This window comes from Strongylocentrotus purpuratus, unplaced genomic scaffold (genome assembly GCF_000002235.5).
Source record: "Strongylocentrotus purpuratus isolate Spur 01 unplaced genomic scaffold, Spur_5.0 spur5_scaffold_16, whole genome shotgun sequence".
In the NCBI taxonomy this organism is placed as follows: domain Eukaryota; kingdom Metazoa; phylum Echinodermata; class Echinoidea; order Camarodonta; family Strongylocentrotidae; genus Strongylocentrotus; species Strongylocentrotus purpuratus.
In genome coordinates this window covers 4,785,383-4,803,482 of record NW_022145601.1, presented here as the reverse complement: position 1 = coordinate 4,803,482, position 18,100 = coordinate 4,785,383, and the positions used below count along the sequence as shown (strand labels likewise).

At 34.7% G+C, this 18,100-nt stretch overlaps 1 protein-coding gene across 1 annotated transcript; it reads right to left on the bottom strand.

Moving 5' to 3' along the window:
• Positions 1 to 3,817: 3,817 nt before the first annotated feature.
• Positions 3,818 to 9,542, bottom strand: LOC105447280. The gene is made up of 3 exons (XM_030986576.1): positions 9,134 to 9,542; positions 7,110 to 7,203; positions 3,818 to 5,228 (listed from the first exon to the last, which is right to left on the bottom strand). Exons 1-3 carry the CDS (start codon positions 9,349 to 9,351, stop codon positions 5,199 to 5,201), a joined length of 342 nt encoding a protein of 113 aa, XP_030842436.1. The 5' UTR covers positions 9,352 to 9,542; the 3' UTR covers positions 3,818 to 5,198.
• Positions 9,543 to 18,100: the final 8,558 nt, after the last annotated feature.

Genomic DNA, 18,100 nt, shown 5'->3' with positions numbered 1-18,100 from the left:
GAAAAGGGCATAAAATAGTAATTTGCAATATTTGAGGAAGAGAATCAATAATGCGTTCATATTTATTAATTTGAGGTATAATTATGAAAGCAGTGAAAAGTGCGAGTGTTGAACAGTTGAACGACATTTAAGCTACGGAATAATTGTTCTGAACCTCTCAATTTCCACATAATATAAATCACGTTTCTTTTCAAATTATTCTACTATTTCTTTGTCAATGTATTAATTCATAGATTGTTCTTCGTTTTAAATGTATTCATGCTTTGTATAAAATTTGCATGATATTTATTATTATTATATTTGTATTTTATTGGAAATGAACGGAGGAAAAAATCGAAAGATGTTTATGTGATTCTAACAGAAAGAAAAACATATCTTGGTTTGAATCAAGAAGCAATTGCCATTTTTGCTCAAGTTTGTTCTTATGTGATTCAAGCAACCTTTCATGTTTTTTTTTGTTTTTTTTAGAAATGATGCAGAACCTTTTTTCATAATTATTTTGTTTCACGCTCCCTTAGACATAGACCTATATTTTGCTCCTCAGTATAAAAGTGCATTATCATGATAGTCAGAGGCATAAAAACAAACATGATAAGTTAAGGTGGCATGCATACATATATAAATATATATATATAGACAGAGAGATAGAGAGAGAGAGAGAGACAAAGAGAAAGACAAAGACAAAGAGAAAGAGAGAGAGAGAGAGAGGAGGGGGGGGGGGGGGAATGCACCCCGAAGAAAAGGCTCTGGGTTTTTCCATACTTGGAAGGCATATACATGTATAAATAATTGATGATGAGATAATTATGACGTGATCGTATATAGCTTTTGTTTTGTGTCTCCCTGTATTTGTCAAGCTTTCTATTTGTACCCAATGATCTTCTTCAGGACTCATGTTTATACTTGACAGGTTTATATTGATGTTTATAACGGTGTAGCGTTTTAATCTGCATCATGTATTTCAAAGTGGTTGGTGTATACTTATGTGTGAGATCATTTTTGTCTGCTTTTGAATGCGTGTTTGTATTTCATTCTTATATGTTCCCTCTCTCTCTCTGTCTCTCTTTCTTCCCCTCTCTCTCTCTCTTTATTCCCTTGCTTTCTCTCTCGTTACCCTCCCCTCTTTTCTCTCTGTCTCTATCTCCCCCTCTCTCTCTCACCACGCCTTTCCTCTCTGTCATACACTCTCCAATCCACTCATTTCTTGTTTTGTGTGAAAAGCACTTTACCCTCTGTCATTCTTTATATTGCCCACCTCTTATCCGATTTATTCAAGTTTACGTGAATAGAGCTGTGACTCGACAAAACCAAATGTAAATGGCTTTCATATTTATTTTATTCAATTTCTTGCGATATTTCTCCTTCTACCATCTCTCAGCAACAAGAAAGTTTTAAAAACCCATGAGTTCAATCAGTTATAGATCGAACTTTCTCTTTTATACATATGTACAAAGACATATTATCTGTTTGTAATTCTCTGAAACTGCGTATATTTATGTTTATGTACACACTTAAAATGAACAATACATAACTCTTATACATAGTCACTGTTGGTAAAAGTCGAAGGGATCGATTAAATCTTAGAACAGCTAGCTGCACACATATTTTTACCAAAAGACCTTAACAACAGCTTTGTTACCTTTATAAACAAAATATCACAACTTCAACGAACATATCAAATCCATATAGCCACGGATCTATTAGGTCTACAACATAACCAAGTAAGTGGCTTATCACATGATAACACAATCATTTAAAGCAAATGACAGTCTTTAACTGCTTAGATAAATACATGGAATTGTAGTCTCTACAACTACTGATGAGATAGTAGAAAACATTTGTTATTCTTACAACTAATTCCATATTCTGCAAGTCCTACTGTTTAAGCTATAGTTATACGTATTCTATGTGTCCACTGTTAAACATGCAATTATGTACACTCTCAGATATGTTCGCAAAATAAATTTAGATGTAACAAAACGTGTTTAGGAAGACGTGAATGAATGAATGCAAAGTGATTCCCTCTCTGAGAAAATTATACCTATATATATATATATATATATATGTTTACATATTCAATACATTTGGTATATCAATAACACGTTGTAGCAGTCCTGCAAATCCATGAAAATTGTAAACATATCAAAAAGAAATTACCCGGCTTTCAGATGATTCCAGAATTTCTCAAGGCAATCGAAGAGCATGTAAGAAGAGCGATGTTTTCAATACAGCTCGAACAAAGAGGGTACACCTCTCATAGCGTAACGCACATTGCAAGACTTCACCTTACTGTCTCTTATACCCCATTCACAGTGGTTTTGAAATTTGTAGCGGCGTTGTAGCGGAGCGGCGACACCGCCATAACACCGCTACAAATGCATTCACAGTAGAAAAATTACCCCGCTGCAGCAGCGGGATAAATATCATGTACCCATTCACGCTGCAGCGGGTGATTTTTATTACCTCCGTAACAAACACGTGTATGCATGGCTCATGACCCGCGAGTGACCCCGATATGACCGGAAATACTTCAGCGCGGGTTTTTAGGGTAAACATGTCAAGTTGCTTTTTGTATCCTCGATCATATTACTTTTTAAAAAACTAGCATTTTTATTGCTTCCAGTCAGAATATTTTAATTTTTTGAAGTGTGAAATATTTTTATTTGGATAATTATAAATCTACATAATAATAAAATCAATTTGAATCCACTGGTTACTTTATTTCTATTTCACTTTATGTTCCCCATTGCTGGAGAAAAGAGGTCAGTGATAGGTAAGTAAACAAATCACACGTGTTTGTCGCGGTGTTATAGCGGAGAGCCTTCACACTGAGTAAACACCGCGACAGCAGCGGGACTGTCCCGCTGCTGTAGCTAGGCGAGCCTAGCGATAGTTTGTCGCGGCGTTATCGCGAGGCGGTGTTATCCCGCGATAGTTTATAACGGGTCCGAGCCTTCACACTGAAGACAACACCGCGACAGCAGCGGGACAGTCCCGCTGCTGTCGCGGTGTTTGAGGCCACTGTGAATGGGGTGTTATTCAGGTGTAATGCACACCAACTGACAGAAATAATTACAACACAGGTATCAATGGAAACGATCATTACAATAATTATAGACATAGATTACAATAGAGTATATATTTATAAGATGTACAATGGTAAAAACACTGTACAGGAACATCGGATGTTTGAAATATATCACTTGAAAGAAATTGTGATTGTAGATAAGAATAAACCTATGACAATTTATAAGATATCACATGCTAGGGTCTATATCCTATTGAGATTAACTGATCGTAGAAATAACATAAACATGACTTATATTGCATCATTGTGATGGGAAATAGATGGCATTCAAATGCTACTAAATATATACAATGTACGGCAATAATCCTGTAAATCGAGATATGTCTTCCATCAAACGCTATTTTCCAAACCATTTAATGGAGATTTATCTTTGTCCTACTACCCCTGTCTTACTCCTCTCTCAGTGTATTACTCTCTGTCTTATATACAACGACTGTGGGATGCATGTTTCAAAGAAGTCTAGTTTGTAGTCATATGCCATTCGATAAAATGAGATCGAAATGACTAATTCCTCCCTCTTACTGCATAAATGAGTTTAACATGAAATACCAGAAATATGACCATGATTAGTTGAATATGAGAATAATAAAACGAGATAGGGTAGACTCTCTTTAAATAGAGCAATTGCAGTTGCATGCGTGTCATATATTTGCTTTTATTACGTACAATATATTATCATGATTAGTTGAATACATGAGTATTTAAACAAGATAGGGCTATTAATTTCTCTCATATTATACAACGACTTTTACATACATGTCACAAACAGACTATAAATAGTACATGTATGTATACACGATCTGATCACAATTTTGATATAAGAATATCACAACGAGATCAAGATGACTAATACTTCATGTGTTACCTCATCAATAATTGTTGCATGCATGTCAATAACTAGACAAGATTATATTCTCAATTATATTCAAAGTTAGAATCATGACTAGTTAGATGTATCCATTCTGGGACATGATGTACTGACAAAAATACTTATACCAATGTGTATGGATGTTCTTTTTCTATTTAACTGAAGAGCAAAACAAAACAAAAAATATATATATACATATCAACAATTGTATCATGGTTTTGTACATCTTATCAAGAGATGGGGATATTCACTTCTTGACTATAACGATTAAATTCAGGAAAAAATATGTTCAATCCTTTAATTTCAAAAGCAAGACATTATTGGATAGGACAGAAATAAGTCTACAGCTTGTCTGGATCGAGAATATACATTAAACACACGGTATTTTCAACAATATTTCTTAAAAAGGAAGAATTGTTGATTTAAGAGGGAAAAGTCGATACAAATTAATTATAACCTAACTTATGGTTATCTTATTTGCCTCACCAGGAAACCCCTTTATATGATTATGTAAAATGGTAAGGGTCCATAAGCCGTCAAACCTTTGCTTATCTTGAAGCTTCAAATGTGATTGAAATAAGTTTCTGGTTTTAATATATGTAAACTGATGGTATCATGTTATACTTAATCTATATACTTTTATTCAGAACTGAACAAATGTCATGAATTGAAATCTGAACAAAAGACAAATCAATTGCGGCTGCCCTCAGCCATTTGAGTGGAATCTTTACGATGATAGGGAAAAAAGAAATACTGAAACGTATGCAAGAGCTTAATCAATCAAGACAAGTTAGGGGAAGGCATCTTGTTTTCTATACAACGCAATACGATTCAAGGAGAAAACTACGGACCCATTAATCTGTTCATAATGTTTTGAAATACATTTTATATCAGTAAATAAATAGATGTTAACTGTTTATTGCATTGAATCCTCCTACTCCTCTTCTCTGTCCGGATATCATTTCTGTTAAATCTATCGTTTTGTATTTTGATTTCTACCCAATACTTGCTTCCATTGAAAAGTATCGAGACAGGAGATCTATATTCCATGCATTTTAACTTAAGATATCCTTCAATTAGTATTATTAGTTATTCGGGTAGCCTGGTTACCGCCCCACTTGACAAGTTTCATTTTGAAGTCCGCAGTAGTCTGCTACCATCACGTGGTCTGGTGAGGGTCATCTTTCAATGTTGATACGTTGTTGCTTGACGGCCAAACCACATATTACATGAGCGGTGTCGTCAGTCGTCAGGGTCGTCAAGCGAACTCCCCTATGAAATATGGAAACATAAGAATACCAGTAATAATATAATTTTATAATTATGGTTTTCTAAAAAAAAAAAAACCTTTCAAATAAGCAATGCAATTTCGCAGTTGAATTTGAAAGAGGTAAATTCTATATTATCTATTTAAATAAAGATAGTTTGATTTGATTTCATATAATGTTTATTTATTCCATATAAATCAACATATTTACATTTACCATCGTATGAATATAGATGTATGTATGATGACATGGCATATACAGAAAAGGGGTCGTCTTAATTAAAGCACAAGCTTGAAGTGACGTCCTCGCGAAATGAAAATAATAATACATACAATATGAAGCGATGCATGCCAAATTTGGTTAGTAAGGAAGCAAGATTTGTTGTTAAGTAACATAGAAAGAGAAGGGACATAGAGGATCGGAGAGGGAGAAAAAGTTACATTCTTGATAGTATTGGGAGGAATACATATATATCAAGTCAAGTTGTGCATGAAAAATAATCACCTTTTGACAGCTATTATTCATGACAATTATAGGGATATCCTTAAAATAAATTATAAGTTGAAAATGAGCTTCCAGAGATTAAAATTCCTGTAGGTCAGATATCTAATGGGTAAATAATTTACAATCATTTATATCAAACCGCTTTCTTTTTTACATTTAAATTCCAATCAGAAAGGCGATTAATACATTTACGTGTTTGCATTCGAAGAAGAGAGAAATTGATGTAAAATTCTAGGATATCGTTATTAAAACCAAAACTAGATTTGAATTTTACCACTATTTGCAAGCAATTTGATATTGATAAATAATTTTGTTGAAACAGGTACTACAAGCATTACATTTCAGGCAGGAAAGATTTGAAATAAATATATATATGATGTCACCATCATGACCAAGGTAGCAGGCAGAGGAAGAGGAGACACATATAGGCCTACACTCCGTACCTATCACCCATAATGACATCATTTCATTATGAATTTTTTATTTGTTGTTGTTTTTATTACAGAATTAAGAATATACAGGCAGATTGATTGAAAGAAAATGCAGGCCACAAATAACATTATTCATCTTAAACATGTTCTGAAACAGCAGTGTGATTCGTAAGTATTTCTTTCCAATAAACACTCGTATTTTCAAACTCATGGATATTGCTATATTATAAGAATCATGTTTTATGTATCTATTTTTATGCCACGGTCCTAAGTGTACTTTATGTTTGCTAAGATAGAGCAGTGTGATTCGTTGGAATTTATTTCCAATATAATCTCTTATATTCAAACTGATGGATATTGCAATATTTTAAGAAGCATGTTTTATCTTTCTACTTTTGGCCAAGGTTCGGAATGGAGTTGTTTTGCTGAGATGCATGCTACATGATCCTTTGATAATTTGTATTCAGTAGAGCTATAGATAAGATAATATATATAATAAATATATATATATATATATATATATATATATATATTTCGTCCTTTCATCAGAAATTAACGTCAAATCGCTTTTTAAAAAAAAGAGGACGAAGTAGAATGAACGTTTGTGCCTTATATATCATGTACATGAAGGAAAAGTACTTTTTCACTGAATGTTCATATAGTTGTGAAAAATCTTTTTCTTTATGTTTGTTAGATTTCAGTTTCCGGATATCATTACACAGATCAAGAACAAACCTTTCGCTAGAGGTTATCATCTTAATCAGGCCAGAATAAACACATTAAAGACAGCTTAAAATAATGTGTGTATTGTTTATTCTTGGGTTTAGATTCGGCGAAGTCAAATATGGATGATATAAAACCGCTATAGCCTACATTGAATCGATGAAATGCCAGAAAGAGGGAAAAGAATCAATAGAAGGATGGGCATGTAATCTATTGTTATATCTTACCTCACCATGCGTCACGGTGACAGTCAGCTTGCCTTCACTGTTTACCTCAGAAACCAGTGGATCCAGATCCGCGTTGGTATGACACAAATCCAACCTAAAGTAATAAAACAGTACATTTCGGGGACACATAGTAGAAGACCAGCCTGTAGGTCCCGTGACCAATCTCTGGGAACAAAGGTTTGAAAGTGTTTTTGTGTTCCCTGATGAATACCGAACAATTTTGACCACCAGTCAAAAGTGTGTTTACCTTTCAAAGTTTTTGACCCTAGCGCCCTCATTTAAGGTCGGAGGTATAGCAAACTATACATTTTTGGAATCCTCATGACCAGACGAGTAATTTAATATGCATATTGACACGATTGGAACTATTAAAATTTATATCCTTGTGTGACCTTTGTTGACCCCGCACGAAAATGCCTGGGATTTTCAAGGGGGCAGCCCAAGTCAAAATTGTTCGGTATTCATCAGGGAACACAAAAACACTTTCAAACCTTTGTTCCCAGAGATTGGTCACGGGACCTACAGGCTGGTCTCCTACTAACAGTACTTTATCTTCTGGACTAACCTGACGTACGATATATACTCTTTTAAAACGCCATCAGAGGTGTTATAAATAAATTCTGCCCCCCCCCCCCCATGACAAAACGGCATAACATACAATTTTTTCAAATTGCGTTTTCTTTTTGGCTGTTGGTACTCAATACATCATATTACACATGTTAAACCATTTTTTGAATGTTTAAAGTGTCACTATTTATAATTAATTAGCATGTCTAAATGGCACAGCAGTGTGTTCTTCTTATAAACCCATGACAAAAGAGCTTAACATCACAAAGCACCGTGCACTAAAGAAGGATGCACTTGAGTGTGCAAGGAGACACTAGTAACCAATCAGAATGGACATATTTTCTGCATGAATGAGCTTCACTCAAGTACATCCTGGATACAGTGTACTTTCTTTACAACAATCCAAAATAAAAAAACACATAAAGTGGTGATTTTTTGTTGTTGAAATTGACAACTTTCAATTAATATGAATGAATAATACGGGTTATGATTGATTTTGGCAATTTCATATAAAATCGTCAAATTTGTTTTAAAATCGTTCAAAATTGACATAGTTTTAGGCAAACACCTACAACCATGTTATTTGAAGACTTTAAATGAACATGTACATAATATTAAATATCAAAACTCATTAAATTAACAGTGTATTGCATTAATTCCTTTCCGTCAAAGTTTGCCCATCCATTGTTAAAGCAGTAACACTACGACAAAACAGCATAACAGAAAATTTGAGCGTAAAATAAGAGATTTTTCTAAAAAATAATTGAATATTGTAAGACATGCCAAATGTCTATTCAGACAAGTTTAACCATAATTTATGCAGTCACAAAGTCTCTAAAGGCTTTTAAAAGAACACGTTTTGCCTTATAGCTCATAAACTTAAACAAATGTCTGTTAAGCTGTTTTGTCATGGGAGGGGGGGGGGGCAGTGTACAGTATGCTATATGATGTGAGAATAAATGATAATTTAATACACATTGGACCTTGCATAATTTTCCTCTGCATTTATATTACATGACTGCAAACCATGGTATAGTGACTGTGTATGTTGGATACAGCAAGTCTATGAAAATCATGATGAATACGATGAAGAAATCTTATCTTTATCTTAAGAAAATGATATTGGTATAAATAAATAAAAGCTTTATTGCACATTTTGCAAACATTAACCTAATATTGACTCAAAGACATGTTCATCTTTTTTATTGACTTTCAGAACATTGCAATAGACACTGGATTTATATAAATTGGTTATTCCCAACAATATTGAGATGAAAATATGTATTTTCATTTCTTCAATGTTGTCTCTGAAAATATTTTCATTGTGCTCACTATCTAAAAATACATTATTATAAGATTAAAAAAAAAATTGAATTAAGTATTTAAGTGCATATTTTTCAATAAGACAGTATTAAATGTTTCATATTACAGAATTGTAACTGCTTTCCGCTACTTACTCTATGTTTGTCAGGTGTGGATGAGTCTTCATGCGTTTGATGATCTCAGCTGTCTTCTTGTTGAACAGGTCAATGTAGGTAATGGACAGCTTTGTGAGTCGGGGACATGATGTTATCACCGCCTTGCAGAATGACACGGGATCATTCAGTGTAGTAGGAAAAAACAGGTGTCTCTGGATGTGAAGGTGAGATAGATAATGGAATGGAGAGCAGGCCATTGTGATGGTATCTGATGAGACATCCTCGCTCGACCATTCCAGCTTGAGAGTTTTCACTCGGGGACATGATGTATGAAGTCCAAGGTTCCACAGACTGGTCACATCTTTACCATCCACAGATAGCTCATCTACTGACTCAGAGGTAACTTGACGAGTCTACATGAAACAGCGATGCATAAAAGCTCACTACATATTATTTGAATTAAAACCAAAGCTAATGTAAGAAATTATTTTTTAATAGATAACCTGATTTTTTTTTAATTTTTTTAATGTAGTACTTTTAATGTTCATATCATGCTTGGTAAATAGTAAACAAATATACAGTAATAAAACTTAAAGGCTTTTCATCGGATTTAAGTATGAAGAAATATACAAACGTGTAGTTTTGAAAATGTGACAAAGAATATAAAGTCTTTGAACTTTTTGATGCCGAGATTATAAATGATATAGAGAATCTTCAATTGACATTAAAGTCATATTCGATGCCGTTCCGGATGAACTATATGCGATTTCTCTTTTCAAAATATTAAAAATACCTCTCTGTTTTCCATTTTAATGATACAGCAGATTATGTATTGCCCTCCCTCTAAAAATAGGTTTTTCTATCAAAAGACTCAAGAGAAGGTGTTAGCGGTATTTTGGATACATAACAATTAGCGGATTACCCCTGAATGTCATAAGACATCATGACCGCATTGCCTATACAAGTTTTCTCACATCATTAGCATTATCGACGTTTAACATTCCTTAACGTTTTTCTTCTTTTCCGATTTGTCTGAAACCTTGGTTAAATTATTTCTTTATTTTGTCCGTTCCCACCAACATAACCAAACCCAACTTTTGATTTGATTTGATTTATTGGTTTCTGCATTTTTTTTCATTTTTCATCATACATTTTCATGAACATAATATGGTTTGATACAATATTTTAAGTGTATATAATTTTATACAGATTATAAACGAATTTAAACAAATATATTGAATGCATAATTAACATACATTAGATGCAGGAGGGCTACAGAAATAAGCAAAATAGCTTGACGTGCCCGCAGCCCTCAACTTAGATGCAACAACAATAACAAATACAAATAGAAAAGACTGACTTGCAGAGAAGAAAATGAAAGGGGAGAGAAGGAGCGTTGGTAATAATACAATAAATCTCGTACATCTGCTGATTGAATGCAGGTTCATTCATGAATGGCTAAACGATGCTAGGTCATGGACGATAACACATCATTGTTGAATATACAGTCAATGTACACACGAACATGAATATAGTACAATTACACACGACAGGATCAATACTTAGACAATAACATAGTTTTAACTGCCTTCTTAAATGAAAACAATGTCCTAAGGTTTCTTATTACAATGGGCAGAGAGTTCCAGATGTCTGGGCCGGCGTGTATTATGGATTTGAGAGCCAATGCGGTTTTTTGATTTCTTAAATGGAATTTTTCAGTTTGCCTTGTAGATGATGTAGATGATGTAAATTACAAAATGAAAGTTTCTGAAATTATCTATTCCTTTTGTGAAGATGAATACCCTTCCTCACAAAAAAGGTGGGAAATGTTCAAGATTAGAATTCGTGAATTTTCACAACAATTCTGTAGAACAAAAGCACTCGATAGGAAAAATGATAAATTTTCATTAGACAAGAAATTGTGTGAACTTGAAAAACAAATTGATGTCAGTGTACCTGATAAATAAATAGAACAAGAGTACACCGACACAAAGGAGAAGTTAGAGAAGATTTATAGACATGAATCTAGAGGAGCTGGAATCAGAGCTCGTATTAGGTGGATGGAAGAAGGAGAGAAAAGTACGAAGTATTTTTTTGGTTTAGAAAAGAGTAATGCAAAGAAAAAGGAAATTTCACAATTAAAACGTGGAAATGATAGTCGAATCGTTAGCAAAAATGAAGAGATTATGGAAGAGGTTGTAAAGTACTATTCACAGTAGTTTTTATCACCTGACGAAGTGTTGCAGATAGCGCACGAAACGTCATGAACTTTTAGATTCCTTATTGACCACATTGCGAGACAAACGAATATCACTAGTGATATTATTTTCGAAACATACATATTGTTTTCTATTTGTTAAATAATTTTTAAACCATTCTTTAGCAACACCCCTCAATCCATAGTATTCCAATTTACGTATAAGTATTGTATGGTCAAGAGTGTCAAATGCCTTGCTCAGATCCATGAATACTCCAATAACATGCTTATGATCAGCTAAGGCATTTGACACCCTATCAAATAATTGTAACAATGCTAACTCCGTTGAATTAAATTTTCTAAAACCATATTGATTTTCATACAATAGTTCATTTTTGTTAGAAAATCATACAGTCTATTATAAGTCAGTCTTTCTAAGACTTTAGAAATACTTGGTAAGATAGAAACAGGTCGGTAATTTGAAACTAGAGAAGAGTCGTCTTTTTTGTATATTGGAATTACTTTTGCTATTTTCAGTGAGTCCGGAAAGACTCCTGTTGTAAGTGATAAATTACAAATGTGTACTAGAGGCGTTACAATACTTCCTGCTATTTGTTTTAAAAAGTGCGTACTCATCTCATCATGACTACAAGAATAACTTATTTTCAATGAATTGATAATATTCAAGATTTCAAAACAGTTTGTAGGCATAAAGAAAAAAGATTTATCACATGGATTTGAAAGGAATTGTTAATAATCTGAACCATTGGAATTTATATATGAATTATATTCCACATAGTAAGAATCTTGCTCTACGATTGGTCAAAAGTAAATCACGTGATGAAACATAGTTCGCCCATCATTGATGGGAGAAGAAAAGTTCGTTACACTGTATAGATAGTACTACTATCTTCAGTGAAAGTGCGTTGTACTCGGTAGATTTGCTTTTGACCAATCGTAGAGCAAGATTCTTACTATGTGGAATATAATTCATATATCAAACGTCTATACTTGCATGCACGGTTATGATTTTTTTTCACTTTGGGATGAATTTTAACCATGCATATTTTCTTCAAGCTCGTTTGATGTCGATTGATGAATATATGCTGTATTCTATTTCCTATAGAGATTTTTGTTGCTTATGTTTTCATCATCAAATGTGTAACTTTCAGTAATGTAAAGTTATTTGAAGGATTTATTTTAGTCTAGCCAAACGAATATCAGAATAAAAAAGGCGATAATGAGTACTACAATCCCGTCATTTTCCACTGAAAAAAGGAGGATTGCACTCCATTCTAATTCCAGTTTTTAAAGCTGAAAGAGATCCACCAAACTCTTCATCATACAGACCTATCTCACTATCCCCAGTACTCCGTAAGCTTATGGAGAGGATGGTCAAAAACCGTTTGACATGGTTTACTGAAAAATACGATGTTATTACCCCGTTACAATCGGGTTTTCGAAAAGAGAGGAGCACAATGGACCAAATCATTAGATTAGAGACCGATATTCATGAGGCCTTATTGAATAAAGAGTACACAATCGTAGTCTTCCTAGACTTAGAGAAATCCTACGATGTACTGTAGAGAAAAGGAATTATATATAAATGTACGAAGCGGGTTTGAGAGGAAACATTTTGAAATAGGTAGAAGCATTTTTTAGCCGGATGACGGCTCAAGTTAGAGTAGACGGTACACTGTCAAACAGTAAAGTATTACTACAAGGAACCCCACAGGAAAGTGTAATCAGCCCACTGCTTTTTACATTTATGCTGAATGATCTTGATTGTGTAAACAAAATAACCAACGTTTCTATATATGCAGATGATATTTGTATATGGTTCTCTAGCCGAAACTTCAAATTTGCAATAAATAAAGTTCAAACGGTTTTGAAAGAGATAGAAAACTGGTGTAAAAGATGGGATGTTTATGTCCCATCTTCAAAGTAAAAAACAGTCCTATTTGGTAGACGGGAAATAAAAGAAATCAAGCTAAAGATTAATGATTGCATTATTCCTCATCATAATTCACAGAAATTCCTAGGAATCTGGTTTGACCACAGATTAACCTGGGCTACTCATTTTGATTTTATTGTTGAAAAATGCAAAAAACGTCTAAATTTATTACGCTATATATCGGGTACGCAATGGGGATGCAACTCCCGAGTAGTGCAAATGGTATATAAAGGCCTTATCAGGCCTATTATAGATTATGGATGCGAAGCATATGGGTCAGCATCAAATACTCTGTTGAAGAAAAAAATGATTCTATCCAATACCAAGCTCTTAGGATTACCCTTGACATTACTAGCAGCGCTTCAGGTCGAGTGCGGGGAGCCTCCCTCAGAGTTTCGTAGACAGGTCTTTGTTGACAACTTTTTTTTTTTTTTTTTTGGAGTTCAAAAAAAATCGCAACGACTCAGCCAGCCGAAAAGTCGCTCAGTGGGGGGGGGGGGGGGGGGGGGGGGGGGGGGGGGGGGGGGGGGGGGGGGGGGGGGGACACTTTTTTTTTTTTTTTTTTGGTCTCGAAATTTGAAAATTTGACATTTTTCCGTTGGGGGGGGGGGGGGTAAGGTCACCTTTTTTAGGTTAGCCGTGGTCATATTTTTTTTTTTTTTTTTTTTTTAATTTAAAAAAAATCCAAAAAAATCCAAAGGGCGGGGGGGGGGGGGTTTAAGTTTGTTTAGGGGGGTTTACACACATAAAAATACCAAAGGGGGGGGGGTTGTTACACCCACAAATGTAATAACTCCCACAAATGTAATAACGCCCACAAATCAAATGTAATAACACTTTACCTAACCACATGCGTCATTTTTATCAGCATTTATGGCAAAATCAGTTGGAAGCAATAGACAAAGGTAGATTCTTATTTCAGATCCATCCTTATGTAGCGAGACTTATTTAGTTATCTGGCTTTTGTAGAAAAGATGAAAGATTATTACATCAAATGAGAATGGAAAATGCAAATTAAACTTTTACAAATTCAGTATTAATAAACATGAAAATGGCCTTTGTGATTTTTGTCCTGAAACTGAAACAATAGAACATTATTTATTGGTGTGTAAGAAATATGTACGAGGGAGGAAAAGGTTGTTTTCTCTGTTGAAAATTAAAGATAAGAGTTTAAAGCTGATATTCTAAGCAAACAAATGTCCCTTAATTTGGTACCTACGGCAAGCATATGTTATTTATAAGTTTTTATAATTACATAGTATATCACAAACAAAATTCTGGCTACTCGAAATCTTTAATTGAAGTGTCGAAAATATCTGTCTCTCTTTGCATAGCAAATCAGTCACGGCGCTGGTCTACTATATATGACATCACGTCCGGGAAAGAGAATATTCACGTACCCGATGTTCCATAGAAAGCATGTGCAGAGATATACGATTTTCTGCTTATTTTGTTTCAAAGGCTGAAAATCCTAATAAATCATAATTCTATGTACAATATCTTTACCTTCCCCTAATATTTCATAGTATTAATATCAATTCCCCTTTTAAAAATTATGACATATACATGCCAACGATGTGCTATTAGTCGATATTTTCACCATGTAATTTTTGTTTTGGTGTTGAAATCGGCCCAGGCACGGAGTGAACAGTACCTGTCTGGTAAGTGCACCCATGCACAGTTCATTACCATACAGCGATCTCCCGATGGTTTCTTCTTCCTTTTCCCATGTCTTTCGCCTAGCTTCCTTGGCCCTGAAGATCCTTCATCTTCTTCCATGCTGTGCATTGTGCGATCTGCAATTCTGATACCGGTAGTCACTGAGGAGCAGGTCTTTGTTAGTTGTTTTTCTTAGCTGGTAACGTCGTTTTCATTCTCTTGCAATTGCCGATAAACATATGACTAGCGCACGTACGTTCCATCACAAGCAAGCCGTGCCTAGAGCAGCGGCCTGGTCTATTACCTCCCGATTCTGCTCGCTTCACGAACGTTCGTGCAAGAGCCGCATCACTCGCGGATGGAATATCGTTCGAACACTAGACGTTGTCAAAATAAAATAGAGGAAGCGCGCTTGCACGATCTCGTTCAAGTTTGATATTTTACAACATAACATGTTTAACTGGTACTGCATCCTTTTTTGAGGCAGTCACACACATCTATGATAAGTACTATCATAGTTCTAGGCCTATTCGTTTTACAAAACTGCTCCTGTACCTTATCTGATGACAAGATAATGCATCCGCCTATTCATACGTGTCTGATTTAACCTTGTTTCCCAAGCAGTAAACTCGTCTTAAATCTCTACCAAATAGGTGAATATGAGGATATAAAAAGAAATCAGCGACTGGAAAATGTTGCTTCGTTATTCTTCATTCAAATGAAAACGGAAAATCCATCAAATATACTCATTAACAACAACAAATCTAAGCTCTGACAGGATAGCATTTACGTAGGGATATCACTGCATTCACTCTCACTGAGCCCATGAGTCCCGTTCGTGACGTCACGGATAGAGGCCCGACTGTACATGCACTTCCGGGTTTCAGATTTATAGATAGTTTGGTAAAGTTTACTCGCATAAATTCACCATTATAAACTTGAATTGTCAGTTGGACACCATTTAGTGTTATTCTGGGGGTTAAAAGCTTTTTATTGATGTAATAATCTCAATATTTGGGATTGTCTTAGAATATCAACTTTAAAGAATTTACTGGGGAATGAAGATCATCTGCACACTCTGTTGGCTTTCATAAAAGCTACAGGTAGATACCAATCATTATAGCTAACGAGTTATAACTAACTCTCTTGGAGAGGAAGGGAAGGGAAAGTATAGTTTAGCACTGCACAGTTAACCCCTATTATTAAGTAAATACTCGCACCCTGTTCATGGTCGACACCTACAATTATTGCCCGCACCATCGAATAAACGGAAGTTGCACAGTACATGATACCCACTGAAGAGGAAAAGAAACAACGCCATCTAATCATCAGTGATGAACAATTAAAAAAAAAAGAAGAGCATGGCAGAAATAATCGTTTTAGATTGGTCAACATTAAAACCCAACAACAACAACAACGTTAAATCTAGGCATCGTACCAACTTTGTGGAAAACCTCAACAATAATACCTGTACCAAAAGGCAATAAATGTACCGAGTACAAAGACTTTAGGCCTGTATCCCTAACTTGCAATGCCATGAGTGCTTAGAAAAGATTGTTTTGAAAAAGCTAATGAGTCAGGTCGATAAGCATCTCGGCCCACTGCAGTTTGCATACCGCAAAAACAGAGGTGTCGACGATGCAGTGTTATGTTTCCTTCATGGGGCTTATAAACACCTAGATGTCGGTGGGAGTTTCGTAAGGGCACTCTTTCTCCAGTGCTTTTAACACAATAATGCCTCACCCTCTTGCTGCCAAGCTCTTGGAAATGAATGCTTCTCCCCAAACTGTTCGATGGATTCACAATTTCTTGCTAGAAAGACCTCAGGCAGTAAGATTGGGAGTGATTAAATCTTGTACCAAGGTAATTAGTACAGGTGCCCCGCAGGGATGTGTTTTATCCCCCGCCCTTTTCTCCCTGTATACTAGTAAAATTATCAGTGACAATGAAAATTGTAATATCATAACATATGCTGATGATATGGTAATCCCTGGACATCTTACTAATGAGAATGTAAATGACTATGTCACAACGGTGAAGGCTTTTATTGAGTGGTGTGATGCGCACTACCTCCACTTAAACGTATCTAAAACAAAGGAAATGGTGTTTGACTTTCGGAAAAAAAAAGCATAGTTACCAACACTCTAGATTGGACTAAAAACACACAAACATTGTGTAAAAGGGAAACAAAAGACTCTACTTTCCGAGAATGATGAACAATATTCACGTTGACAGAACAATTCTGGTTTTGTTCTATCAGTCATTAATACAAAGCATTTTAGCATACAACGTGATTTGCTTTTAGGGAAATGGGACCCAGACAAATCGGACTCGCTTAGACCGGGTGCGGCGAGCGGCACAGAGAGTGATATGGCATGATTTGACTCATATTAACTGTTTGTTCGAACAGAGACTCATGTCCAAAACAAACAAAATCATGAAAGATCAAAGTCACCCTCTCAACACCCAGTATTCTTTCAACCGTTCTGGAATTCGATTAAACGTCCCACGCACAAACCAAACTCTATCCACATGTTCAACCAATTCGTTGAGAGATAATAATAATAATAATAATAACAATAATAATAATATTAATAATAATACCAATAGCAATAATGATCATAATTATTTGAATTTATAAACTGTTATCATAAAGCTATTTCAAAGATATTTCTAATCATCTAAAAATCAAGTTTAACAATTTTGGATGGCTTATTTTGTATTATCTATGTGAAATGACGAGATCTTTTCTGTTCTGAAATTGTTTGCTTAATTGTTCATATGTTCATATTTTTAACTCTGTTTCTCGTATTATATTAATGCTGGTGGAAAGCATATTTCCACATTGTGGACGAATAAAATAAAATAAAATCAAACAACAAGATAGTATTGCTCTCCTCTTTAAAGGTAATACAAAGTTTTGGATATTTCGAAAATTGGTGGATAGTGAATCATTACAATTTTGATATATTTGGATGCCGCTGTGGATGTATTATAAGCACAAATTAGCCCTTAAAACACTTCCGTTTTCGAGAAAAATTGAATATGAAAATTTACCGGTGCTCCCGGTAAATTTTATAAATTTCAAATAGCGCCTATGGCCATACAATGGTAGCTGCGACCATGAAAATCTCAGAATATGTAGTTGGGATATATAATATCCAAACGGGAATAGCAAATCGGTTGATTGTAGTCC